The sequence below is a fragment of the Emiliania huxleyi genome (genome assembly GCF_000372725.1).
Source record: "Emiliania huxleyi CCMP1516 unplaced genomic scaffold EMIHUscaffold_91, whole genome shotgun sequence".
In the NCBI taxonomy this organism is placed as follows: Eukaryota; Haptophyta; order Isochrysidales; family Noelaerhabdaceae; genus Emiliania; species Emiliania huxleyi.
Window position 1 is genome coordinate 42,679 of NW_005195220.1, and position 26,546 is coordinate 69,224.

Here is a 26,546-nt window from a genome sequence, read left to right on the forward strand (position 1 = left end):
GAGGGCGGCAGCAGAGAGGGCGGCGGCAGAGAGGGCGGCGGCAGAGAGGGCTGCGGCAGAGAGGGCGGCAGCAGCGAGGGCGGCGGCAGAGAGGGAGGCGGCAGAGAGGGAGGCGGCAGAGAGGGCGGAGTCGGAGAGGGCGGCGCAGCAGCGGGAGCGGGAGGAGCGCGAGCGAAGCAGGGAGGCGAGGAGGGCACAACGAGAGGCGGAGCAGCGGGCAGCGCTCGAGGCGGCAGTGCGCGAGGCGGCTGAGCGCGCCGCAGAGCGTTCGGCACTCGATCGGGCGGCGGAGCGGGCAGCAAAGAGCGAGAAGGCCGCTGCCGCAGCGCAGCGTGCAGCAGCCGCGACGGCCGCACACCGGGCCGCCGCCGAAGCACAGGATGGAGCTGAGCGCGAGGCGGTGCGTGCACGGGAGGCGGCGGTGGCCGCAGAGGCGGCGGAGGCGGAGGCGGCGCAGAAGGCGGCGGAGGCTGCGCAGAGGGCGGCGGCAGCGGCAGAAAAGGCAGCAGCCGCGGTGAGCTTGGCCACGGATTGCGAGCAAGCAGCTGAGGCCGCTGCGGCGGCGACAGCTGCTGCCGAGGCTGCACGGACTGCATGCGAGGCCGAAGCGGCGGCTGCCGCGGCCGAAGCGGCAGCGAGCTACAACGAGGCGTCTGCAAGGCTCGATCAAGGGTCGTCCTCTTCGGCTGCCGAGGCGCCGGCTCCGAGGGAGGCGGAGCCGCCGCACGACTTTGTCTGTCCGATCACGACCGAGGTGATGAGCGACCCGGTGATGGCGGCGGACGGGCACTCGTACGAGCGGTCGGCGATCGAGCGCTGGCTCGCGAGCAAGTCGACGAGCCCGCTGACCGGCGGCGAGCTTGAGCACAGGATCTTGATTCCCAACCACACGCTACGGCGGCAGATTGGCGAGTGGCACGAGGCGCATGCGGGACGGTAGCACGGGAAAGGGGTGGCCTCCATGTAGTTGTGGAGATTCTGGTTGGTACGTATGGTTGAGTATCTAGTACCGGGCCTCCTTGCACTTTGAACCATGCCATGGGGCTGCTGCCCGTGTCCGGGTGTGGAGAGATGCGAGGGTTGCCCCCCCTCTTGCCCCCCCCACCCTTGGGCGTCTGCCTCTTCCTAAGGCGCTCTCTCCATCTCCCAAAACGAAAAGAAATAATAACCAGCGAAGCAAAGGCAGGGAAGGGAGGACGGCACGCCGCCACCACACAGGGGTTTTAAGGAGAGGAGTGTGGTGCTAGCCGTCGCCCGCCCACCCTTGGTCCACCAGCTCGTGCGATGAATGAAAGCCTGTTTTTTCTTTTTGGAGTCGCTTAGGCGGCTCCCGTGGTGTACCTGTGTTAGTGCCAGTGCGCGCCAGTCCCGTGCCCAGAAAAGAAAGAAAACAGACAACCCAAGGGAGGGATGCGATGGGATCCCGTGCCCAGTAAAAAGAAAGAAAGAAAACGGACAACCCAAGGGAGGGATGGGAGAACGGCACGCCGCCACCACACAGGGATTTTAATTAAGGAGAGGGGTGTGATGCGCTAGCCGTCGCCCACCCAGCACCCTTGGGCGTCCGCCTCTTCCTATCTCTCTTCGCAGTCTCTCGCCGATTCTCGCTGCAACCTTCATGCCACCTCGCGGTCGTCCCACTCTCGTCGTTCTCTCTCTTGTCGCTTCTTCCTCCGTCGCGTCGCTCCCCTCTGCCTCGTTCTGCGACGCCGCCGCCGCCTGCCGGTCCCTTGCCCAGAAAGAAAGAAAGAAAGAAAACATACAACCCAAGGGAGGGATGGGAGAACGCGGGACCAAAGAAAGAAAGAAAGAAAACAGACAACCCAAGGGAGGGATGGGAGAACGGCACGCGGGACCAGAAAGAAAGAAAGAAAACAGACAACCCAAGGGAGGGATGGGAGAACGGCACGCCGCCACCACACAGGGATTTTAATGCGTGTCGTGCGAGAGAGCCAAGAAAATTTCTTTCCTCCACCGCGCTGCCCCCACCCGACATATGCTCCTCGCAGCCAAACTCGCGTTGCCAGTGATGATAGTCGCTATCGCGGTGCCGCCTGCACTGGTGAGCCTCCTCGCCTGGGCCACGCACCCCGGGCCCGAACAAGAGCGTTGGCCCGGCCGGCCGCAGTTGAACAAGGTCTCGGGCGTGCCGGCAACGCCATTCATCACGTCCGATCGAATCGACCAGCTGCAGAACGGCACGTTCAAGCCCTCTAGCAAGGACATCTGGGTCGCCACGTACCCCAAGACCGGCACCACCTGGACCCAGACCATCGTCAACCACATCAACGGCTTCCCGCCGCTGGAGCGCGGCCAGTACCCCTTCACGTACTGCCCCTGGCCAGAGGTCAGCCTCGGGCTGCCGCCGCTCCGGTACTCCATCGAAGAGATCAACGACTTCAAGCGCTGGGAAGGGCCGGTTGGCGGTTGGCGGTGCTTGAAGTCGCACTGGCACTACGCGGACCACATGGCGGACGCGGGCAAGCGCGTCATCTACGTGATGCGGAACGTGCTGGATGTGGCCACCAGCTTCTACCACCATAGTCGCCGCTTCCACTTCGTCTACCTCGACATGGCCGACGTCAGCTTCGACGCGTTTTTCGAGATGCTCAAGGCGGGAAACGTCGACAACGGCGACTACTTTGACCACGTCGCGTCGTGGTGGGCAGTGAAGGACCGGCCAAACGTCTTGTTTGTCCGCTACGAGGACCTGCTCGCAGACCCGGCCGCCGTGATCGGGCGGATCGCCGCGCATATGGGGGTGGAGCTGACCGACGATCGGGTGGCCCAGATCGTCGAGCTGAGCTCGTTCAGGCGCATGAAGCAGTTCTATGGTGGCGACGTCGGCGAGATCGTCCTCACCGCGGTCGGGGCGCTCCGGGGACCCTTCTTCCGGAGGGGCGAGCTCGGCACGTACAGAGAGTCCGTCAACGCCGAGCAACGCGCGTGGGCGACCGAGCAGTACTTGCGAAAGCTCGCACCGCTCGGGGTCCCGCGGGACTGGGTCATCCCAGCAGTATAGTAGGCTGAAGAGCGGTTGAGGGTTGTGCCGCCGCATCCGCTCATGTTCATAGAGCTCACCGCCGCAGCTTTTTAAGCATGCTTGTTCTGCATCATTGTTCTGCATCATTAACCTGACTCCTGAGTGCAATACTCAATACACAAACTCCGAGCGCGGAGGACGCCGACGGCCCAGCCGCGAGGGGCGAGGTCTCCCCGGGCCCGCAGGGCGGCGGTGATTGAAAACAGATAACCACCCCAGGGAGGGAAGGGAGGACGGCACGCCGCCAGGTCCGGCAGGCAGCGTTTTTCTTCCACTTCACCAACCGTAATGTCGGACGACGTCCCACGGCCGAGGCGGGCACTTCAGCACTCGGGCTGGCTGCACAAGGAGGGCCACCGCGTCAACACCGCGTTCAAGCGCCGCTGGTTCACACTGACCACGGACAGGCGCCTGTCCTACTACGAGAGCGAGGCTGCCGCCGGACGAGGGCAGAAGCCGAAGGGCGTTGTGCACGTCTGCTCCCTCGCGCACGCCTGCCCTCGGGACATCAGCGGCGCCATCGACGCTCGTCCGCGCGAGCACCACGCGCACGCGGTGCTCCTCGCGCGAGCCTTCACCTTCCAGACGGACGAGGCAAAGGCGTTTGTGGTGTACGCAGAGTCGACGCGCGAAAAGGTGACGTGGCTGCAGGCGCTGCTGAGTGGCCTGGGCGGCAGCAGCCTCGCGCTCCCCGTCGAGCAGCTCGCCACACTGCGCCGCCCCTCCGAGCTCGGCCCGCCGCAGCGCTCGAGCGTCGCGTCCTCCAGCAGCGACGAGGCGGCGCAGCGAAAGAAGGCGCCGCCGGCGGGGTGCGGTGGCTCGGAGGAGGAGGAGGGCGGACGGGAGGCGGCGGCGCGAGGGGCGGCGCCGAGCCGCGCCATCGACGCCGACTCCGAGCGGCTGACCGCGCACGAGTCGCCGCACGAGTCTCAGCTGTCCGAGGCGTTCCTCTGGCTGAAGGTTGACTTGGCGCTGGACCAGGCCGCGCGCGGCGAGGCGGAGGAGGCCTGCGCCACCCTGACGAGCCATATCTCCCCAGATCTCGGCCACATCTCCCCATATCTCGGCCACATCTCGCTCTATCTCAGGCCCGCGCCACCCTGACGAGCGTGCTCGGCGGCTACCACGCGAGGGCTGGCGAGGGGCTGCCCTTCCCGGCGGGCCTTTCTGAGGAGGGGACCATGCACGCCCTCTACAAGCCCGAGTGGCTCGTCGCGCTGCATGAGCTCGGCAAGCTCGAGTGCGCGGAAGGGAGGTACGCCGACGCAGCGCCCTCCTTCCAAGGCGCGCGCTCTCTCGGCCATAGCTCGGCCATCTCTCGGCCATAGCTCGGCCATAACTCGGTTATCTCTCGACTATCTCTCGGCTATCTCTCGGCTATCTCTCGGCTACATCTCGCTACATCTCGGCCACACCTCGCTACATCTCGGCCGTCCTTCCAAGGCGCGCTCCGCATCGCGCCGCCGGAGCGGCGGACGCAGCTGCGGCTGCAGTGCGCGTGGTGTGCGTGGCACATGCGGCTGGACGAGCCGGCGGAGAGCCTGTACGCGCGCGAGCTGCGGCGGGACCCGCTCTGCTGGGCGGCGCTGCTCGACCGCGCGCGATTCCGGCTCGAGCGGGCTGCGTGGGGGCTCGCTCTCTCTGACCTCCAGCTGGTCGTGGCGATGGGGCAGGCGGCGGCGGACGTGCTCAACGACCTCGGCGTCTGCCGCTTCGAGCTGGGCGAGCCGGGGAAGGCGATGGAGGACTTCGAGGCGGCGCTGGAGGCCGACGAGCAGCACGCCCACGCGACGCTCAACCGGGGGAACTGCCACCGGCTTGCGGGCCGGCTGGCGGAGGCGAGGGCAGACTATTCTCGCGCGACCAGCCTCGACCCGCGGCTGGTCGCCGCCTTCAACAACCGCGGCGCCCTGTCGCTGGTGGAGGGGCGGCACGCGGACGCGGTGGCTGACCTCGAGGAGGCGGTGCGGATCGACCCTCACTCCGAGGTGGCGCTGCAGAACTGCGAGCTCGCGGCGGCGGCGAGCGAGCGGACCGGCCTCACCCTCAACGAGCGGGTCGGCGTGACCAGCGTCCTCCGCCCCGACGAGGCGGCACACTCACGCCCCTCACCCACGCGCACCGGGCCTCGGCACTGCCCATTGCCTTGCGCCGCTCCTGCCCTTTAGACGTGGAGTCGCGAGGGCTGCCCGGCTCTTGCCCCAGCCACAAGATGTAGATGTGGATGTAGATGTGTGTGGAGGCGCTCACCGTGCCGCACCGCACCTTAGGCGGCCGACCTACTCGCCGCGAGGGAGGGGAAGGTCGGGGTCGCGCGGAGGGCGTCGCTGTCGGGCCGGCAGCTGGCGAGCAGCGGCTGAGCTGCAGGGCACGGCCCGTGCATGCGCTTCGCATGATGCATACCCACGCGGGAGCCATGGCGGCGGTTGTCCATGACCGGACACTGAGGTACGTACGTACGCCGACACTCGTCTACACGCGTTCATGATTGTCCGCCCCAATTCTGTCTGCAGCATGAACCAGTACGCGTCTGTGTGTCGTGTGTGATCCGGATCTGTGAGGGACTCTGTCGCATCCGGCCATCTTGATCAGCTCGCCCATCACGCCGCACTGTCCGACGAGCGGGGGAGCGCGAAGAGGAGGAGGAGGTCAAGATGTTGTCAAGAACGATCTCCCCCAAGCGCCGGCACCAACTTGATTCCCGGATCGGCGTCTCCCCCTCCCCCTATGTGCCGCCACCCCCCTCCAATCCGTAATTCCGTAAAATCGCGCGAAAAGCGCCCTAATCGAGCTGGAGAGCGGCCCCCAGCCGCATGGGAGCGTGCCCCAGCTAGCAGGAGGCGTCAGACGTACTTTCGGAAGGACTTTCGGCGACGTCCGTTCCCTTGGACACGTCGACAAATGGCACCGACGCAGCTCAGCATTGTGCTGGAGCGCCTGCTCAACGAACTCGGAATAGCCAACCTCAGTATGTTCGAGGCTGTGCTCATGCACGATACAGGCGCGGTGCTCGACGCGATCCGAAGCACCGCTGCAGCCGCAGAGGCTGGTGCGGCGGTTTGTGCCAGCTCGGCCACGAGCAATGTTGTTGTGTGCCGAAGCAGCACTGCTACCGCTGGCGCAATCTCTGTTCAGCACGAGGGCAGCATCTCCCGCACTCTCGTCAGCACAGACGCGCAAACCACGCTAAAGGGCTCGGACATCCATGCAGCCGCGAGTAGTGCGACTGCTGAGATGCTGCTCCGGCAGGAGTTGGAAGAGAAGTTGCGGTCACAGACCAAGGAGCTGGCTTCTGAGCAGCGCTCTGCGAACGCTATGAAGAAGGCGCTCGCATCGGCGCGGGATGAGCTTGCTGCGGCACAAGAGCTGAGGCGCTCCGACTGCGACAACCTGAGGACAGCGCAGCAGGCTGCTAAACGCGACATCAAAGCGGCTGAGCGGATGGCCGACCAGGCAAATCATGCAGCTCGAGCTGAGTGTGAGTGGCGTATCGGCGAGATGCGGGCCAAGATGTAGGCCGAGCTGCGCGAGCAGCTCGACGCGCTGCAGATTTCGATGGAGGCAGAGGCGAGGCGCGCTGATGCCGCAGAGGCAGAGAGGTCAAGGCTGTACGACAAGATGGAGGGGATTATGCGCACGCGTGAGGGGTTGATAGACGCACTCGCAGAGGCGCAGCGCAAGCGCGAACAAGTGATTGTTAAGAGATATACGTAGCGTTACAGTCGTACGGTCGTCGACCCTCCCACCGTGTGGGCCGCCCGGACCCGCCGGAGAGCGCTGCGCGTGCAGACAGCGCTGCGCGAGCATTGGAGAGGCCAGCCCCCGGCTTCTCAGCATGTCGCGAGCGCTGAGTCTCTGCCTGCCTGGTAGCTGGGTGCGGTGGGGGACTCCCTGGTGGCTTTTGGTTACAAAGTTACGGATTTACGGATTTACGGATCGACCCCCCTCCCTCCCCGTCCCGCGACCCGGCCGTGAGACGCCGATCCGGGAATCAAGTTGGTGCCGGGCGACCAGGATGAGCGCGAACACAGCCATCGCTTACGATAAGAGGGTAGGCAGGGTTCAGTCACACGAGCAAGGTCGGGGTGCATTCGCCGAATTCTTTTCTTGCGGCGAGGGCGGTATACCCATACCCATACCGCGTTGGTGTCCAGTCCGAGCCTGACTGAGTTGTTCATCTTTCTACATACATACATACAGGGCGGTCAAGTGCACGGAGCTAAGTGGCTCGCCGTCCTCGCGGGAGTCGCTTAGGCGACTCCCGTGGTGTACCTGTGTTAGTGCCAGTGCGCGCCAGTCCCGTGCCCAGTGTCGTGCGAGGCAGTTTGCTGGTAAAATTCTTTTCTCGAGCTCCGTGTGCCCACTCGAACTGTCTCTGCGCCAGCGGCAATGGTGACTCCGCCACCGCGCCGCGCCGCGCCGCGCCTCCGCGCGCCCCGCCGCCCCCTCGCGCACCTAGGTCCGCGCCGGCAAGGCACCCCATTCTACATCGCTTGGCCATGCACCGGATGTATGTCCTTTCTTTCTCTTCTGCATGTAGATGCAACGCTCTCCCCTCCAGACACCGCTGGCACGACGCCCCGTGCGCGCGACGAAACCGATGCCGTCGCGTCGCACCGACAAGGCGGTTCACGCTCTCTATAGAACACCGATTGCGAGAGAGGGGTCTGATCTAACCACTACGTGTCACGACTACTGAAGCGAACGTTCGTCTACTCACACAGACACTAGCACAGCAACAAACACCTAGCACAGACTGCACAGCTGCGGCGGGACCAAGGGCCGCGTAAGAGCCCAGACGGCGACTACACACGATGCGCCCCTCTCACGCGCACCCTGGCCAATAGACATACCACGCGAAGCCCGAGTCAGGGCAGCGGCAGATCTCGCAGCGGATGGTGACGGCGCGTCCAAACAAAACCATCTTTTCGGGCAGCTGGTCGTAGATGCTGACCTTGTAGCCGTTCTCAATGCAGTGCAGCGGAAACTCGGGCTGTGTGAGGGCTAGGTCACCGACCTCTATATACGACTCGCTCTCCTCATCCGCGAGGCGTAGCACCTTTTCGGTGGTCGATGCGTCCACTGTGCGAGCGGAGCGAAATCACGGTGGTGAGTGGAGAGGTGGGCGGGAAGGGTGGCCAGGTGGTGCAGGCTCGGCGTACCGTCGGCAAGCGCTAGCAGGCTCCTGATCTTCTCCGGCGGCACTCTGGCTGCGTCGATCTTGATCGCCGGGCCGCTGGCGCTGCTCAGTGAGCGCAAAGCGACAAGCGCGAGTGTGCCGAGTACGAAGGCCACGACGAGCCCGGAGACTACGGGACGCGGTTTTGAGGAGGAGCGGCCGCGGCTGAGGGAAGCGTCCTCGGGTGCGATCATCAAGAGCCGGTTGCGTCGGCTTCACGAGAAGCGACTCTCGTGACGAGCCGCCGGAGCGCAAAGAGGGCGCGCGTGACACGATGAAAGTTGCTTGGATTCACTGATTGCGGGGTGCTGTTCTCAGGGGGGCATATCCCTTTTCACACCTTAATCATAAACGGGAAATGTGAGAATTTCTTGCGCGGCTCTATCTAGAGAGAGATGCGCGCGGTGAAAGCACAAACGTGGCTGCTGCTTGGAGAAGAAGTCGCTAAATGGGCGTCTCGCTCCGCATGGCCACAAGCGCGTCGCACGCCGCCGAGTAGACGGCCACCACGTCGCCCGAGAGAGTGAGCACCCGCAACTCGTCGCCTCGTTTCTTTGCCTGTCGCGCGAATCGTGCTGTGCGAGCCTTTTGTTGTAGTAACATTCTTAAATAATAAATAAAAACGGACAGCTCTCTTGTCTCTACTGATTCACGTACTGTGAGACGGGTAAAAAGGAACAGGTCTCCGCCCGTGCGATCTTTGTGCAGGGTTCTTGTTGTCCACAAGAAAGTTCCTTTAGTTAGAACCGTAGTTAGTTAGTTAGGAAGGTGAAGAACAGCCAGCCAGCCAGGCTCGTCGAGGACTGGACACCAACGCGGTATGGGTGGACGCTGGACAGATGATGACGACACGCACGAGCGACACACAGACACAAACAAGCTCACAAGACATACAGCCAGCTGGCTGCCACACACCCTGAGTTGGCGTACACATAACTCTCAGGGCCACGGGTACAAAGAGGGGTACCCGGAGAATCCCCAGCTGCGGAAACGTAGTGTCGCTCAAGAGGTGCGATACTGCGGGGGAGTGTAAGGTGCCTATATGGGCTTCCAGTATCGGACCTTCAAGACATGCGCTAAACCTTTTGCATGGCCGGTGGCCTCCTCGGACACCAACCTCACTCGGAACAACCTCACCCCAAGCACAACCCAACCTAACACGAAACAACCTCACAAAAAGCACGATTCTCAAGTTGGGCCCTCGGCCTGTAGTTTTTCAATTCTTTTCCAGTATAGTTCTTTTCCTGTACCCCCATTCCGCCGACGGCCTTAGGTATTCGGCGGGTGGTGCAACGCGGTCAAGCGGCTGTTCTACCAGATGAAGGACAAAAGGTGCGCAACAAGCTCTCGAAGCGGCAGCACGAGGACGAGGCGAGCTGGTCCACGCGGTCGTGGCTGTCGCTCTGCAGGCCCAGCGCATGTCAGTCGCGCTGCAGCTCGCGGCGGCGGAAGAGACCGAGCTCAGGCTCGCCGCGGCGTCGGAGGACGCCGCCGTCGCCTAGACTCCCCTGCGTGCCTCCCCGTCTTTGTAGCCTGGCGTTTGTGCCCCGTTTGTGCCGCGTCCCGTGCCCCCGAGTTCATAAAAAAAAACAGCAACAACCCGACCCGAGGGTCAATTCACAGCCAAAACGGTGACTCGATGTTCCGCTCAGTATTTTCACCGCAATACTCGGAGCCGGCGCATCACGCAAATAGGGGAAAGAACCATGCGGAATCGACCTAACCCAGGGCAACAGTGCACCTCCACAAAAGAGCGCAAGACCAGTTTCCTTAGCTTTTTTTATTTTCGCTCTCCGTATTGTAGACATAGCCGGTGTACGCGGCGCCCGCGGCGGGCGCGCGTCCGCATGGTACGCGCGCGTCAGATCCTGCTCGCGTTAGTCCATGCCATCGTGGCGGGCACCAGCTTCCATGCTGACGCGCTACCTAGCGACGCGATTCCAACGAGGATCGTGGGAGCAGCCAAGCGAGGCGACGAGGCGGCGGTAGTGGCGTGGCTTGACGGCGGCGGGCGGGTCGACGCGACGTTCAAAGATACACGGCAAGACGTCGCCGTGAGTGGCCTCACGCTTCTCATGGCTGCCACCGATGGAGGCCACGAGCAGCTCGTCGACACGCTGCTGCGGCGTGGAGCTGATCCTAACCAGCAGGAAAGCGAGGGGTGGACAGTCTTGATGATCGCCTCCGCCAAAGGCCGCATGCGGTTGGTCCAGACACTGCTGTGGCACGGCGCGGAGTGCAACCATCGAAACAGAGTGGGGGCCACAGCGCTAATGTCCGCCACCGTCCACCATCACCCCGCTGTCGTGATGGAGCTGCTACTGGCAGGCGCAGACACAGAGGCGCGCAACGGCCGTGGCTCGACGGCGCTGCAGCTGGCAAAGGACCTGCACCACACCTCGTGCATCGAGGCCATCGAGAACCACCTTGAAGAGCGCGGAGGGCTGGCTCCGTTGGCTGTCGTGCGAGCGGCTGAGCGGGGCGAGGAGGAGGCGGTGGTGGCGTGGCTCGACGGCGGCGGGCAGATCGAAGCCATGTTTGACGACGGCTCCACCAGCGGCCTCACGCTGCTGTCGGCCGCCGTCAGCTTTGGCCAAAGCTCACTGGTCGAAACATTGCTGCGGCGAGGGGCTAATATCGAACATCAGAACAGCGACGGCGACTCCGCACTCATGTTGGCCTCCGCCAAAGGCAACGGCCAGATCGTCGGAATTCTGGAGTCGCACGGCGCAGACGTCAACCAGGTGAGCGGGTTCGGCGATAGGCTTGTAGTCGAAGCCGGCATCACAGGCCACGAGCGGCTAGTGGATGTGCGGCTGCACAACTTGCGTGGCGTTGCTGGCACGACTGCGCTGATGGTCGCCGCCCACCACAACCAGTCCGACATCGTGACCCAGCTGCTGAACCTGGGCGCGGAGGTTAAGGCGAGGAACGTCTATGGTAAGACGGCACTTCAGATGGCCAAGGACAAGGGCAACGGCGGATGCGTCGAGGCCATCGAAAAGCACGTTGCAGAGCGCGGCGGGCTGGTTCCGTTGAATGTCGCGGGAGCGGCTCAGCGAGGCGATGAGGAGGCGGTGGTGGCGTGGCTCGACGGCGGCGGGCGAGTTGATGCGACCTTCAGGGAGGGCTCCACCTACTTGGGAGAGTTAAAAAAACTTCGTAACTCCTTGGCGACGAGCCGCGGGCTTTTGCCACTGCGTGCCAGCCTCAGACAGCCGGGCCGCCCGAGAGTTTTACTGACGAGTTTCTCTCGCGGGGGCGGCCCGGCACAACCAACCCTGTGCCCAGCACAAAAAAAATTCTGGCGCAGCGGCCGGCGTGAGCCGCGCCAGCTGTCGACCAGCTGTCGACCAGATTCGATCGATTTGATGGATCCCTTGATGGTCCGATGGGCGACGGGCGACCCCCCCAAACCCCCCCACCAGGTCTCGAACCTGCCTCCACTCGCTCGAATCAGGCGCTTCGAACGGCTTTGCAAGCCCGGGCATGCAAAATTGACGACGAATGCGCTTCACCACCTCATATAGTACCATTCTATTGCATCAGCACCAACCCACGCTACGTTCTAGGGACGCAGAGCGCGCACTGAGAGACCACTCATATCGCCGTTGCGGGGCGGCAATGTGACTGGACTCGCCGTGCGCGCCCAGCTAACCCTAGCCACCAGCCTTCGCCATACCCAGGTACGGTCGTACCAGTCTCTCCACCTAGTCATCCCAATCCTCGGGCGACCGCGCAGCTGCGCTACTCACAGGCAGTCTCCCTGCCTCAGCTGTTACAGGCACCACCCACCGACCAATCTCGACGACGAGCCGTGGCAGGGCTCGCTGCGCCAGCTGCACAGCAGTACGCCACAACACAACATATTATCCAACATAACCTCTCCCTGAGTGCCCTACCCTTGCGGGCTCAGTTGCCGCATTAGGAGCCTTCGCACCGCGAGTGGGCTCAGGTGGGATCCACACAGAGAGAGGTTCAGTACAGAGCCGCACTCTACACACCTTATCCCCCTACTCGGGCGGCATCGTGGTGAGACCCTGGGCAGTCAGAGAGGCTGACAGTAAGTGGCGGGCTGAGAACTCGGGCCTCTCCCGACCCGCCATCGCTGCCTAAGGGAGGATCCTATCGGCCACTAGACCATGACAGATCAGAGGCGCACACGCCCTGTCCCAGCTCCCCCACTCCTCACACTGGGTTTGCAGTGCGCGGCCTCGCCACCTCCCTACCAGGGCAAACCCCCTCTCTCCCCCTAGGTGCTGCACTTGACGTCCATAGAAGGCGCGCGGCAGAGGCGGGAGGGAGGCGGGGAGAATCTAGCTCGCTCTGGCAGGGAGGCAAGGGTGTGACAGAGTGCTTGGGTGAGAACAGGCGGAGTGTGTGTGCCTGTACGCGATTGGGAGAGCACTTGTGACGAGGCACGGTTAGGCGAGTGGCAGTCGCTGGTGCGGACTTGCTAAGTCGTGTGTGCTCCTTTTTGCTTGCTAAGACTGGAACAAATCTCGATGCAGGGAGAGTATCACACCGGGCGCGGGGCGAGCCACTATCATCACTGGCTCGCGGCAATACGGACACTCTTGCATCAGCTCGGAGCAGGGACCGCACACGCACAAGTGGCTGCACGGCACCGCGAGGTGAGACTTTGGCCGCTCGAAGCATATGATGCACGACGTCTCGCCTCCCATGGTGGACTCGGGGGCAACCGGCCGCCCCGTGTCGAGGCCGGCGTCCGCTAGTGAGACGGCAGCAAACGGCTCAGTGACTGGCGGATGCGGCTCCACCGCCTCTGCCGCCTCTGGCCCGATCAAGCGCTCGATGGCGCCGACCCGCTCCTCGAGGCTACCCTCGGTCGCCGCGCCGAGGCTCGCCTCCAGCTGATCGACACGCCGCTGCAAGTCCCCGCCGCCGCCGGTCGACTCGCTGCTCACCGCCTCCTCGCACCGCGACACCCGACGCGCCAGCGCCTCCTCCGCATCCACCTCTGACCGGCGCATCGCCTCTACTAGCTCCGCATCCTCGCGCAACGCCGCCTGCTCTGCCGCGCCCGCTAGCTCTGCCGCCTCGCGCTCCGCTCGCCTCGCCGCCTCTTGCTCAGCAGCCAGCCGCGCCGCCCTCTCCTCCTGCTCGCGAAGCTCTGCTGCAACCTTCGCCCTCCGCTCCTCCTCTAGCTTGAAGGCAGGCGTCGCCTTCTTGGCCTCCTTGTTCTTCGCCTTACCCTCCTTCCTAACCGCTTTCTTCTCGGCTGCCTTTGCGCGCTGCTTCGCCTTCTCCTCCTTCGCCCTCCTGTCAGCAGCCTCCTTCTCACGCCGCTCCGCCTCTGCTTTAGCCGCGTTGCGCGCAACCGCCGCCGCCCGCTGCTCCGCAAGCTGCGCCTCCTCTGCTGCTCGCCTCTCCGCCTCCCTCGCCCAAAGCGTCTCCTCTGCTGCCGCGCGCTCAGCGGCCAGCTTCGCCTCCGCCTCCGCCGCAATGGCTCGCCTCTGCTCCTCGAGCGCCGCCGCATTCGCCGCCCGCCGCGCCTCGACCGCCACTCGCTCTGCTTCGCGCTGTCGTGCCGCCTGCTCGCGCTCTCGCGCCTCCGCCGCCGCCTCCCGCTCGCGCTGCTCGCGCCGCCCCTTGGCCTCGAGCGCCTTCTCGGCCGCCTTCTCGGCCGCCTCGGCCTCCCTGAGCGCCGCTGCGTGCTCTGTGAGAGCGCGCACGCACCCGGCGTGGTCCTTTGCAGGAGCACTGGCGGCCTCGGCAGTCGCAGGCTTGGCCGCCTCCTTCTTGGCGAGCTGCAGCGCGGACCAGCCGTCCGCAGAGCGCGCCTTCGTATCTGCGCCAGCCCGCAGCAGGCAGAGCACGACGGGGAGGTGGCCTTGGGCGGCGGCGCGCATCAGCGCGGTAGCGCCTCTGCTCTGCAGGTTGACCTCAGCGCCACGCTGGAGCAGCAGCTCGACCACCCGCTCGTGGCCTTTGACGGCGGCGCCCATCAGCGCGGTGCCGCCTTCGCTGCTCTGCGGGTTGACCTCAGCGCCGCGCTCCAGCAGGAGGTCGACCATCCGCTCGCGGCCTTGGATGGCAGCGTGCATCAGCGCGGTGTGGCCATTGCAGTCCTGCGTGTTGATCTCCGCGCCGTGCTGCAGCAGCAGCTCGACCACCCGCTCGTGGCCGTTGTAGGCGGCGAACATCAGCGCGGTGTAGACGTCGCTGTTCTGCTTGTTGACCTCCGCTCCGCGCCGAATCAGCAGCTCGACCACCCGCTCGTGGCCTTGGATGGCAGCGTGCATCAGCGCGGTGCCGCCATTGCTAGCCTGCAGGTTGACCTCAGCGCCTCGCTGCAGCACCAGCTCGACCACCCGCTCGTGGCCGTTGGTGGCGGCGTCCATCAGCGCGGTGCGACCTTTGCGGCTCTGCATGTTGACCTCAGCGCCAGCGCCGCGCCGTAGCAGCAGCTCGACCACCCGCTCGTGGCCTTGGCCAGCGGCGAGCATCAGCGCGGTGCCGCCGACGCTGTCCTGCAGGTTGACCTCAGCGCCTCGCTGCAGCACCAGCTCGACCACCCGCTCGTGGCCGTTGGTGGCGGCGTCCATCAGCGCGGTGCGGCCGGCGCTGCTCTGCTTGTTGATCTCCGCGCCGCGCTGAAGCAGCAAGTCGACCACTCGCTCGTGGCCGTCGCCAGCGGCGCTCATCAGCGCGGTGAGGCCGTTGCTGTCCTGCAGGTTGATATCCGCGCCATGCCGAATCAGCAGCTCGACCACCCGCTCGTGGCCATTGTAGGCGGCGCTTGTCAGTGCGGTGCCGCCGTTGCTTCTCTGCAGGTTGATCTCCGCGCCGTGCTGCAGCAGCAACTCGACCACCCGCTCGTGGCCGTCTGCAGCGGCGCCCATCAGCGCGGTGAGGCCGCTACTGCTCTGCATGTCGACCTCCGCGCCGCGCTTGAGCAGCAGCTTGACCACCAGCTCGTGCCCCACCTGGGCGGCGCTTATCAGCGCGGTGCCGCCGTCGCTGTCCTGCAGGTTGACTTGAGCGCCGTACTGCAGCAGCAAGGCGGCCACCCGCTCGTGGCCCTGGCCGGCGGCGTCCATCAGCAGGGTAACGCCGGTCACCCCGCCATTCTCGCGCGCGGTGTTTGCTCCCCCGCCTCTCTCGAGCCACGAACGCACCGCCGCTTCGTCGCCTCGCAACACCGCGTCGACATGCGGCGCACTGCGGCGCGGCACACTTTCTTTTTTTGGCCTTCGCGTGATCACTGTGAGAAGCTGCTTTTGCGTCTTGGGTCGTTTTTAGAATTCTTTTTCAGCCCACCTGCCAGCAGGAGCCTTCGCCAACTAAAAAACACAGCACCGATGCCGACTTAGTGTGGGGAGGGTCGGCGAGCACTCACTCACTAGGCGGCGCCGCAGGGCCGGGGCACTGGCCACGGCCTCGCCAACCACTAGAAGGCGGCCCACCCACTACGCACACCAACTTAGTGCGCGCGGGGTGGCGGGAGGCACTCACTTCCGCGCACTAAGTCTAAGAGTTAGTGCGCGTAGTAGCCGAGCCCGCCTCCGTCCGCCGGCGAAGGGCACTACGAGCGGCCCGCCGGACCACTCCCCTCGCGGCCGGCCGGAGGCACTCACTTCCGCGCACTAAGTTATGCGCATAGTGTCCCGGCCTCCGACCACGACTCCCGGGGGAGCACTTCACCACTTGACCCGCCTCGGCGCACCACTAGCCCTCGTCCAGCTCACAGACTAACTTGCGTCGACTTAGTTCCCGCAGGGCCCGGGACCACTCACTCACTACAGCATCTGTGCTCTTCACACGACCTGGCGAAGGCGCCTGCTGCCAGGGGGCATAGAGGCCTCAGCTTCGCAAAAAAGACCCGATGCGCGGCGGCCTGCGACGGCCCGGGATGAGCTCCCCACGATGCGACTAAGCGAGATCAATTGACCTACTGGACCTATAGTCCACCCCTATCATGTCTATACTGACTGCAGACGACCACATGCCACACAGCATCACGCACAAGCACAAGACCCGGGATCGCAAAAAAGACCCGCGGTGCTCACACACACCCACGCGCTCGTGCATGCCGAACCAGCTCTAAAAAAATACCACCGGGACCGCCTCGCCAAGGCGCACAATAGTCCTCAGTCTGGCGAAGGCCAATTCTGTCATCCTGGGCGTCAGCAGCGTGCGACGACAGCGGTCTTCGTTGCGCGGCAGTCTTTTTGCGCAGCGCTGCGGCCCGCTCGCGCCGAAGGGAGTGTTGAGCCGATTCTGTGATTGCGGCTGCGTGGTTGGTCGGCGGCCGTCGCGTTCGGTCGTCCCGTGCCGGCCTCGGCGTCGCGGCCCTCGCACACCCTGGGTTCGTCCGAATTCGAATCGCCGTTGTGGAGTACGGGCGCGGCAAAGTCGGCGCCTCGACAGCGCCTCGACGGCGGCCGCAAAAGCCGTCTCCTGCACGTCGCCGCGCGGCCTCGAGGCGCCGCGAGCGTGCGCTGAGGTCAGCACGACTCGCTCCGGCCCGAGACGGCCGACGCGCGCGCTCTCGCTCCCACCTCTCCATCCCGACGCTCCGCGCTCGCTGTGTCGCCCGCGATCGCGGCATAACCACCGAGCCGCAGCGCGGCGCTCGGCCCGCGCCGCCGTCTCACGAGCTCGTCTCTCGCCCGCCGCGCAGGCGAAAACCAACTCCGTCCTCAAGGGCAAGCTCGAACGACTCCCGTCACTGTACCCCTCGTGCCACGCTGCAGCCGCCGCTCTCGTCTCTCCTCTGTCGCTTCGCCGCGGTCGCGGCTGCACGGAGGTGCCACGGGCCGTGCGAGTGATACTCCGCTGCGTGCTGTCCGGCTCCATATACTGCGACTGGTGCGCCGCGGATGTTTGAGAGTGCGGTTTAAAAAGGTCCTGCCCCGCGCCTCCGCGGCACAGAGGCACTGGAGGCAAACTGCGGGCGAATAAATATTTTTGAAGGGATGAACGCGAGCTCGCGGGGTCCACACGAAAGCACCGCTTGGCGGTGTCAGAACCGCCCTCTTGGACCCTGGTGGGCCGAATCTGCGCCCTCTGGGCCCCGGCGGCGGTCCCGGAGAGGGCCAGCACGCGGGCTCCGCCGACGATCTCGCAACGCGGGTCGCGCCGCGCGCCTCCCGAACGAAGCGTGTTGGTGCGCGATGGCGATCCTCGCCTGCGGGGAGCGGAGCACACGCGTCGGATGGCGAGGGCAGCACAAATATTGCACTCACGTCCCAGTATGGCAGCAGCCGGACGGGTTGGGTGGCGTGAGGACAGTGGACAGGGGGTGGTGAGGATGATTCCACAGATCTCGCTGAAAATGGCCGTGTCCTTCCCGGGGGAGGCAGGCGAGCGCACACCTCGCGTCCGAGCGCGAGTCGACGAGTGGTCGCCGAGAGATCGCCGAACCACGTTTCGAGTGCGCGCGCCGCGCACACAGCACAGCTGCGGGTTGTAACTCGACTGCCGATCGCGCGCGCGGGATTTGAATGGAGCTCGCTGGCGCCAGTGCACGGCAGCACCGCCTAGTATCTCGGCCGGAACGAACGAGCAGTCCCCAATCGACACGTTGAGGACGCTGGGCTGGATTTGTTGAACTGCCACAGCGGGCGGAGGCGCGGGTGCCAGAGGAGGGTGACGGCCGGCGGCGGCGTACGGCGGCGAGTCGGAGGCGAGGGGGTGGCCCTGCCGCGCGACACCGGCGCCCCGTCGGGACCCACGCTGGAGCAGCTTCGGCGTCTGGCGGGGCTGCTGCGGCGGGCGGGACTGCGGCGGCGTACTGGGGCGCGAAGCGGCAAGGTTGGGCGGCGGCGACGGCGCGGCCGGCGATCGGCTCGAGGCGGTCGATCCGCCCGGTGACTGGGTCTCCTCTCCGCTACCCGCGGCCGGGGCGAGCCCGCCCTGGGGGCCCGCGTGCGTGCCCGCTGTCGTCGCCATTTTCTGTCGATTGCGGCGGCGCCGTACGCCTCAACGAGCGGGTCGCCGAGCGCGCCGCGCGGCTCTGGGCGTGCCGCGTCGACCCTCTCGAGCGATCGGGCCGCCTCCGGGCGCGGCGCGTCGAACGGCGCGGCCGTCAGCGAGGAATCGGCTCAACACTCCTGGGCTGGGATTCGGCGCGGGTGGCTCTAAGCGCGGAGAAGTGCGTCGCATGTGCAGCGCTCCGCAGCAAGCTCAGCTGCGAGACGCCACTGTGCAGCACCCTGACGCCTCCAAGCGGCCCACGCGCACAGCGGCGCTTCTGAGGCCGCTGGCCATGTTGCTCTCGCTCTCGGCCTCCCTCGCGCTCTCACTGCTGAGGATCGCCGCGGCGGCAGTGCGCCTCGCCGCGAGTGCTGCTCTCGGCCTGCGCGATCCGGCCGACAGCGCGTGCGCGTGCGAGTTTTACGAGGGCGTCGTCCACCACCTGCGGACCAAACCCAAGCGGCACACCCTGACCTATCGCGTGCGGTACTGCCTCCTCGACCTGGACGCGGCGCGCCCGCCTGCCTGCTGCGCCGCGCAGCTCGAGGACCGGCTGACCGCCGCGCAGGCGCGCTCGGAGAGCGGTTACGACGGTAAGGTGCTGCTGCTGCTACTGCCCGGGAGCGCCGGCTTTGAGGAGAGCTTCGCACCCTCTCCTCGCCCCTTTCCGAGACCTTTCCCTACAGCCCCCCTCCTCGAGACCGTCGCCGACACGCCTCCCCAGCAGAACCCCGCCGCCGTCTTGCACACGTCCGTGACACGCCCATGACGCGCCCGGGACATGCACATGCACATGCACATGCACATGCACACGCACACGCACACCGCCCATGACGCGTCCGGGACGTGTCCCACCAGGAGAACCCCATCGTCGTCTACTACTGCCACGACGCGGCGGGGGCGCTGCGCTGCTGCCTGGCGGAAGTGACAAACACCCCGTGGGGAGACCGAGTGCGGTTCGCGTTTGCTCCGAGCGGCGACGAGCTGCCAAAGGCAATCGCGCGTCTCGCCGCTGCGGGACCCGTCCATGACACGTCCGCGACACGTCCGCGACACGTCCGCGACACCCGTCCCGCAGGCGATGCATGTCTCGCCGCTGCAGGACAGGACACGCGTGGAGCGCTGTCACACCAGGCCTCGAAGGTGAGGTTGAGCTCGGTTGTCTGCAGGACATGGCCAGCGCGTGGACGCTGCACGCCAGCGCCCCCGCAGAGCGGCTCGCCCTCTCCGTCTCGTGCGAGCACCCGGAGCTGGGACGCTTCTTCGACGCGTCGCTCGCCGCGCGCCGCGTGGCGCAGCGCCCCTAGATGCGGACGATCTCCCCAGATCTCCCCAGATCACCCCAAATCTCCCAAATCTCCCCAGATCTCCTTGACACGCATCCAGCTGTCTCCGGCTGTCTTTGTACCGCATCCAGCGGCAACTGATCCGTAGCCCGTGTGTGTGCTCTCTCACACGAGGCTCGCAGCACACTGCGCGAGACCCGCACTCCCGCCCTCAGCCCCGTCGCCCTCTTGCCCCAGGCGCAGCCCGCCTCGTCCGAGGTCTGGGCCTGGCTCATGCCCCACCGCGTCGCCGCCTGGATCTACTGGCACGCCACACTCCTCCTCTGGGCGGGCGTGCCCTTCCTGCCGCACCCGAAGAGCTCGGACCCAGCCGCATACAAGCGCGACATCCTCGCAAAGGCGGAGGCCTCTGGCAAGACGCTCTGCCCGGCCGTCGGCGCCGCCGCGGTGGGCCAGCCCCGCTTCTCATGGCGCGACGCGGCGCGGTATCCGTGGGACGGCTAGAGAGAAGACACCGAGGCCGCCCGCGCCCCGCGCGCGCGCCTTGGTCTTTTGTGAGATATTGTACCGCTACGGCTACGGCTAATACGGCTTACGTAAAATAATATCGGGCCCAAATATCGCGTCACACCAATCCTCGCTACCCAATCAGCGGAAGAAATAAACTCGCCCTCGGAAGCACAAAGCAGCGCGGCATGGAGCTGTACACATAGAGAAAGACAAAGAGGCGCGCCGCCAGGGGTCGCAATCTCGATCTAATACCGTCGAGCTGTCCTCTGCTCTCATCCAGACTCGCTCACACATGGCGGAGACCACCCGCCGGTGTGTGCCCCTTCCCATCACGCCTCAAACACGAGCCACCGCACCTCCGCCAGCCCGCCCTCGGCGTCCCAGTGCGCCTCGACAGTGTACAGCCGCCTGCCGCCGACTGCCTCGCCCTCGCCGCTGTCGGCCGTCGAGTGCTGCGGAGGCCACCACGCGGCGGCGCTGGAGAAGGGCTGGTTGGCGACGCGCCGCGTGGGCGCCACCACCGCGACTGTCCCGCCAGCGCACAGCAGCACCGCGTCCGCCGCCGACGCCGACCCAACCCTCGTGCTCTGCCACGCGACGCCGGCCAGCGAGCGCTGCTCGAGCGAGGCGCTGACTGCGAAGCCGGAGCCGGGCGCGCGCGTCGGCGCGGCCGCCCGCTCGAGCGCGCGTTCCAGCTCCGCGCCGCAGACCGCCGCAGCCTCGCAGCTCTCGGACCAGCCCTCGGCAGCGGCGGCCGAAGGCCACGGCCCACGAGCGTCCTCGCGGACGAGGGCGAGCTGCTGGAGCGTTCCGTCGGCGGAGTGGACGACGCCGGCGCTCATCCTCAGGTGGTCGCCGTGGTGGAGGAAGAGCTCGGCGGCGCAGGGAGTGCCCGCCGGGCTCCGCCTCATGCACCACGCGCTCGGCCCTCCGGGCAGCAGCAGCGTCGTCATCTCGGGCGAGGCGGGGTGGAGCATCCCGTGCGGCGTGCTGCAGGCTTCCTCGGTGAGGTGCCACGGGCCGCTCTGCGGACCCTCCGCAACCGTGCCGCGCTCGTCGCGGTAGTGGTACACGACCTGCATCGAGCAGCCTTTTCCCGTCGGCTCAAAGGCCCGCTCCGCATCAAAGACGGAGCGCAGCTCGCCGCTCGGGCTCCAGCGACACCAGAGCGCGTGCCATCGACGCGCCAGCTTGAGGTAGACAAAGCGGCGCCAGTGCACCGCGGCGAGGTCCTCGACTGGCATATATGTGTGTGGCGTGGAGGCGGCCCGAAGAGCGCGGGCATATGCGTTACAGACGATAAAAAAGAATTACCCGGGATAGCCGCCGGCGTCATCGGCGTCACCCATCCCTCCCTTGGGTTGTCTGTTTTCTTTCTTTCTTTATCGGCGTCACCGCCCCCTTGATAGTCAGCGCCCTCTTGGTAGTGTCATAAGTGTGGCTGATGTGTGTCAGAGCCTGACAGCGCTTAGTTCTACATGCAACCTTAGCCTTGTTACGCTTTGGATTGATCAGCAAAGTGTCAAAAAATCATGCCTCCCGCGTCCCCACCGACACACCAGCAGCCGTCATTCGCCCCCCCCCAGGAGCTTGTTCAGCAGGATCCGGGACAGGTCTGATGCACTACCTCACTGGGCCTGAGACCACCGAGACAACGCCCGTCACCGTCTCGGGTTTGCGTGGGGTCGAACCACTCCCGGGATGAGCAAGCTCATCGTTTTGTTCTGTGTTGTCCCTCGCATCTGATTAATTAATGGTCAAAATTCCTGTTGTGCAAGAGCGGAGAGGGCTCGGACGGGGCGCGTGGCGGGACTCTCAAAAACAACCACGAAAAGTCGCAGTTCTATCCAAGGACCAAGCGCTTGCGCTTCGGCGGTTAGTGGTGCACTAACCTCCGATAAACCCTTCGGGTCGCTCCTCATCGCAAACCCTGTCAGTCAGCAGAGTCCTCCTTCCTACGGGAATGTACGTATAAGAGCTACGTACACTGAAAAAGGGCGGGGCTGTCCCGGAAAGTGAGAAACGCCGGGCAGCGTGACGCAAGAGAGAGAGTGAGGGCTGACAAGCTGCCGAGCCCAAATCACTGTGAGAGTCGTGATTTCTTGTTGGTCTTTAAAAAACATCGCGTGACGCACAACTTCACCCTCCCATACGCCATACGAAAGAGAGAGTCGTGATTTCTTGTTGGTCTTCAAAAAAATCTCTCTCCCATACGTGTTTGTGCTCCTCCTTCCTTCGCTGTCCCATCTCCTCATCTCTTTCCCGCCTGGGCGGGGCGGCGGGCGGGCGCGCGGTGCGGAGCGGCGTGTGCGTGTGTGTGACTGCGACAAGGGACCATTGGGTTTGATTATGAACAACGAAGGCGCTCTCAAAAAAGACACGTAAGAGCGACAAATTAAAAAGAATTTTACAAAAAGAAACTGCTCCTGCGGTGGTCAGCTTTGCAGCACCCAGTGAGGGCTGAGGGCCAAAAGTAAAACGCTCAACGCCGCTCTCGGCTCTCAGAGAGGCGTTATATCTCAGTAACCCCGCTCGCAGGTACTAGAGCAGCGTTCGTCAAGCTCAAACCCCACTCCAGTGAGGTGCACGAGCAGTAGCTAACACCGTGGCGGAGACCGGCAGCCTTCCCCAAACGGTGCGGAAAGCGGCCGGGCGAGGTGACGAGGCGGCGCTGCTGGCGTGGATTGACGGCGGCGGGCGGGTCAATGACGCGACTTGCGTGGTAAACGATGTGAGCGGCGTCACCGCGCTGATGCTCGCCGCCGATGAGGGCCACGAGCGGGTGGTCGAGCTGCTGCTGCAGCGCGGCGCTGAGGTCAACCTGCAGAACAGCGACGGCGGCACCGCACTGATGCACGCCGCCGCCGAGGGCCACGAGCGAGTGGTCGATTTGCTGCTGCAGCGCGGCGCGGCGATAAACCTGCAGGACAGCGACGGCGCCACCGCGCTGGTGATCGCCGCCGGCGCAGGCCACGAGCGGGTGGTCGAGCTGCTGCTTCAGCGTGGGGCGGAGGTCACCTCGCAGGACAGCGCCGGCGCCACCGCGCTGATGGACGCCGCCAACAGCGGCCACGAGCGGGTGGTCGAGCTGCTGCTTCAACGCGGCGCGGAGGTCAACCTGCAGAAGAGCGACGGCTGGACCGCGCTGATGCTCGCCGCCGTCAACAGCCGCGAGCGGGTGGTCGAGCTGCTACTGCAGCGTGGCGCTCAAGTCAACCTACAGAGCAGCAAAGGCCTCACCGCGCTGATGGCCGCCGCCGCCGACGGCCACGAGCGGATGGTCGAGCTGCTGCTGCAGCGCGGCGCGGATGCCAACCTGCAGGACAGCAATGGCGGCACCGCGCTGATGTTCGCCGCCATGAACGGCCACGAGCGGGTGGTCGAGCTGCTGCTGCAGCGCGGCGCGGAGATCAACAAGCAGAACAGCGACGGCGACACCGCGCTGATGCACGCCGCCGCCGACGGCCACCCCGCCATCGTGCTCCGCCTGCTGCGGGCGGGCGCGGATACGAAGCTGCGCTCTGCGAAGGGCGAGTCCGCGCTGCAGTACGCCAGGGAGCAGGGCCACAGCGAGTGCGTCGAGGCCTTCCGGCAGCACATCGCGGAGGTGGCTGCGAGCCGGCGCGAGGCGGCGGCGGGCGGCGCGGGCGGCGCTTCCTTGGGCGAGGCGGCGGCGGGAGCGAGGGCCGTGGCCTCTTCCGGCTCACTGGGCAGCCTCTTCAGCTCGGTGGAGCGGTACGATCCGGCGTTGGACGCGTGGGAGGCGGTAGGGCCGATGGCGGTGGCGCGGGTCTCTCTTCCCAACGAAGCGGCGGCAGCAGCTCTCCACGGCGACGACGCGGCGCTGTTGGCGTGGCTCGACAGCGGCGGGCGGGTCAATGCGACTTTCCGGGCGGGCGATGTGGGCGGCGTCACCGCGCTGATGCTCGCCGCCGGCAGCGGCCACGAGCGAGTGGTCGAGCTGTTGCTGCAGCGCGGTGCGGGTGCCAACTTGCAGGATAGTGTCGGCCGCACTGCGCTGATGGTCGCCGCCCGCAACGGCCACGAGCGGGTGGTCGATTTGCTGCTTCAGCGCGGCGCGGCGGTCAACATGCAAGGCATCAACGGCGACACCGCGCTGATGCTCGCCGCCCAGAAGGGCGACGAGCGAGTGATCGAGTTGCTGCTTCAGCGCGACGCGAATGCCAACTTGCAGAACGGCATCGGCTTCACCGCGCTGATGTTCGCCGCCGGCAGCGGCCACGAGCGGGCGATCGAGCTGCTGCTGCAGCGCAGCGCGGATGCTAACTTGCAGGATAGCGCCGGCGTCACCGCGCTGATGCACGCCGCCGCCAACGGCCACCTGCTGAAGAGCGACGGCCACGAGCGGGTGGTCGAGCTGCTGATTCGGCATGGCGCGGATATCAACCTGCAGGACAGCAACGGCCTCACCGCGCTGATGACCGCCGCTGGCAACGGCCACGAGCGAGTGGTCGACTTGCTGCTTCAGCGCGGCGCGGATGTCAACCTGCTGAAGAGCGACGGCTTCACCGCGCTGGTGCTCGCCGCCATGAACGGCCACGAGCGAGTAGTCGATCTGCTCTGTCAGCGCGGCGCGGAGATCGACAAGCGGGGCAGCGACTGCTGGACCGCGCTGATGTTCGCCGCCGCCAACGGCCACCCCGCCACCGTGCGCCTCCTGCTGCGGGCGGGCGCGGATGCAAAGCTGCGCACTGAGAATGGCAAGTCTGCGCTACAGCTGGCCAAGGGGGGGGGCCACGCCGAGTGCGTGCGCGCCCTCGAGGAGCACGCGGCGGCGAAGGAGGCAGCGCAGGCAGCGGCGAGGGCGGTGGAGAGTGCGGCGGCAGAGGCGGAGGCGGCGCGGCATGCCGAGGCGCTGCTGGCGGAGGAGGAGGCGGAGAAGGAGGCGGGGCGCGCCAAGGAGAGCAAGAAGGGGAAGAAGAAGAAGAAGAAGGGGAAGGGTGGTGGGGGTGGCGCTGGGCCGTCGCAGGGGCTGTCCGAGGATGAGGCAGCGCTGGCGGCGGCGGAGGAGGTGGAGTTCGAGGAGAGCGCGAGGCTGGAGGACGAGACGAGGCGCCCAGCGGGGGAGCAGGCGCCTCCCGCCGGGTCGACCAGCGACCCTCCACTCAGGACTGAGGAGCAGCCCGTTGCGGCGCTCTCGCTAGCCGACGCCAACTTCGACACGGGTCGCGCAGCGGTCCCCGAGTCCACCCTGGGCGGCGAGACCACCTGCATAGTTTGCTTCACTCGGCCGAAGGATCACGTCGCGATCCCTTGCGGGCATCAGTGCGCGTGCGGCGACTGCTCCGCTAAGATGGAGCAGTGTCCTATCTGCCGCCAGTCGGTGCTTATGTGGATGGACTCATCGCGCATTCGCCTGGCGTGACCGTGAGGAGCTGAAACTTGAGAGGGCCTAGAGCTAGAGCAGTGAAGTGCACTTTTTCAAGCTCAATCGCCAGGCCACTAAGACACCTGCCGTAACAGAGCGAGCGAGCGCGCGCGCGCGCGAACACACAGTGTGCAGGGTACAGCCACGCGAAAAGCCGTACACGGCTCTTGCGTCAACAGAGACGACACCTCTTGCTTACGTCTAGGGCGATGAGAGACGAGCAGCCATGTCCATGGCCGCCGATATGCATTTGCCAATTACCTGTGGTAGTACCTCGGAGCGCGCACCCATCGGAGACAGTGCGCTGCGCGCCCCTCACGCCGCGAGAACGCAAGCGACGACGGGGCTTGCGCTGGAGTCAGCGGGGAGCGACTTGGGCTCGGCGCGTGGGGGCTTCCCGCCCGCGGCCAAGCGCCAGAGCTGAGGGCAGAGCCACGCGCTGGCGCAAAAGGGCCCGAGGGAGAGGGCGGCGCCGAGAGCGGGCAGCAGCGTCTCGCCGGTGGCGGCGGCGAGGTTGAGGCTGCGGAGGAGGAGGAGCAGGTTGCACGCAGGCAGGGCGCGCCGCAGCAGGGGGCCCGCCGCCCGTCCCAGGCCGCCTTGCGCGCTCCACCGAGCGAGCGCCGCCGCGGCGGCGGTGTCGCCGCGGCGGGACGCGTCCATGGAAGCGTCCGCGGACGCGTCCAGCGGTCCGTCGTCGGAGGCTGCTCGCACCGAGAGTGCGAGGAGGCCGTGAACGGCGCCGATGGAGGCGTAGGTGAGCACCATGAAGGGGGCGATGGAGGGGATGGTGCGCATGCGCTCCGAGACGGCGCGTGGCGAGCGCGCGAGGTCGTCGGCGATGAAGGCGAGCGGGAAGAGGAGGAGGCAGGCGCACCTGCGTCACGAGTGCGGCCGTCCCTCCGCGCTCTCCGTGCGCACACCGCGTATCCCAAAGCCCTCGGCCTCTCTCCGTGTCTCCGTGTGTCTCTGTGTTTTCCGTGACCCCCACACCGCACCCCCAGCCCTCGGTCTCCCCATGTCTCCTCCGTGCGCGCGCACGCCCGCACCCTGGGTACCTCCTGTGCGTTGGGGTGGGGTCCGAACTGGTTTCTCTTTAGAACTAGAGGATCTCGGTAAATTTGTCTACCGTAGAAATCGGAGGTATGCCTTAGACCCCGTTAGAATCTCCGCTACTATCCAGAGGGTCAATGTTCTGCT

At 65.8% G+C, this 26,546-nt stretch overlaps 8 protein-coding genes across 8 annotated transcripts; 6 read left to right on the top strand and 2 right to left on the bottom strand.

The window, feature by feature from the left end:
• Positions 1–715: 715 nt before the first annotated feature.
• EMIHUDRAFT_69023 (hypothetical protein) lies at positions 716–940 on the top strand (the record flags this gene model as incomplete). Its single annotated transcript, XM_005757318.1, has 1 exon — positions 716–940. A coding segment is annotated over one exon (225 nt), but the record flags the coding sequence as incomplete, so codon positions are not given.
• A 1,089-nt stretch (positions 941–2,029) lies between these two features.
• EMIHUDRAFT_69035 (hypothetical protein) lies at positions 2,030–3,022 on the top strand (the record flags this gene model as incomplete). Its single annotated transcript, XM_005757319.1, has 1 exon — positions 2,030–3,022. The coding sequence occupies one exon, from the start codon at positions 2,030–2,032 to the stop codon at positions 3,020–3,022; it is 993 nt and encodes a 330-aa protein (XP_005757376.1).
• Positions 3,023–4,677: 1,655 nt separating this feature from the next.
• On the top strand, positions 4,678–5,016 carry EMIHUDRAFT_56881 (hypothetical protein; the record flags this gene model as incomplete). Its single annotated transcript, XM_005757320.1, has 1 exon — positions 4,678–5,016. A coding segment is annotated over one exon (339 nt), but the record flags the coding sequence as incomplete, so codon positions are not given.
• Positions 5,017–5,944: 928 nt separating this feature from the next.
• On the top strand, positions 5,945–6,559 carry EMIHUDRAFT_220379 (hypothetical protein; the record flags this gene model as incomplete). Its single annotated transcript, XM_005757321.1, has 1 exon — positions 5,945–6,559. The coding sequence occupies one exon, from the start codon at positions 5,945–5,947 to the stop codon at positions 6,557–6,559; it is 615 nt and encodes a 204-aa protein (XP_005757378.1).
• A 6,147-nt stretch (positions 6,560–12,706) lies between these two features.
• EMIHUDRAFT_220382 (hypothetical protein) lies at positions 12,707–16,364 on the bottom strand (the record flags this gene model as incomplete). Its single annotated transcript, XM_005757322.1, has 4 exons — positions 12,707–13,505; positions 15,452–15,520; positions 16,013–16,083; positions 16,305–16,364. 4 exons carry the CDS (start codon positions 16,362–16,364, stop codon positions 12,707–12,709), a joined length of 999 nt encoding a protein of 332 aa, XP_005757379.1.
• A 2,092-nt stretch (positions 16,365–18,456) lies between these two features.
• EMIHUDRAFT_107425 (hypothetical protein) lies at positions 18,457–19,954 on the top strand (the record flags this gene model as incomplete). Its single annotated transcript, XM_005757323.1, has 3 exons — positions 18,457–18,762; positions 19,334–19,453; positions 19,688–19,954. 3 exons carry the CDS (start codon positions 18,457–18,459, stop codon positions 19,952–19,954), a joined length of 693 nt encoding a protein of 230 aa, XP_005757380.1.
• Positions 19,955–20,289: 335 nt separating this feature from the next.
• On the bottom strand, positions 20,290–21,204 carry EMIHUDRAFT_220384 (hypothetical protein; the record flags this gene model as incomplete). The annotated part of the gene is made up of 2 exons (XM_005757324.1): positions 20,290–20,574; positions 20,671–21,204. The coding sequence occupies 2 exons, from the start codon at positions 21,202–21,204 to the stop codon at positions 20,290–20,292; spliced, it is 819 nt and encodes a 272-aa protein (XP_005757381.1).
• A 3,746-nt stretch (positions 21,205–24,950) lies between these two features.
• On the top strand, positions 24,951–25,346 carry EMIHUDRAFT_220386 (hypothetical protein; the record flags this gene model as incomplete). The annotated part of the gene is made up of 1 exon (XM_005757325.1): positions 24,951–25,346. A coding segment is annotated over one exon (396 nt), but the record flags the coding sequence as incomplete, so codon positions are not given.
• Between the last annotated feature and the right edge of the window lie 1,200 nt (positions 25,347–26,546).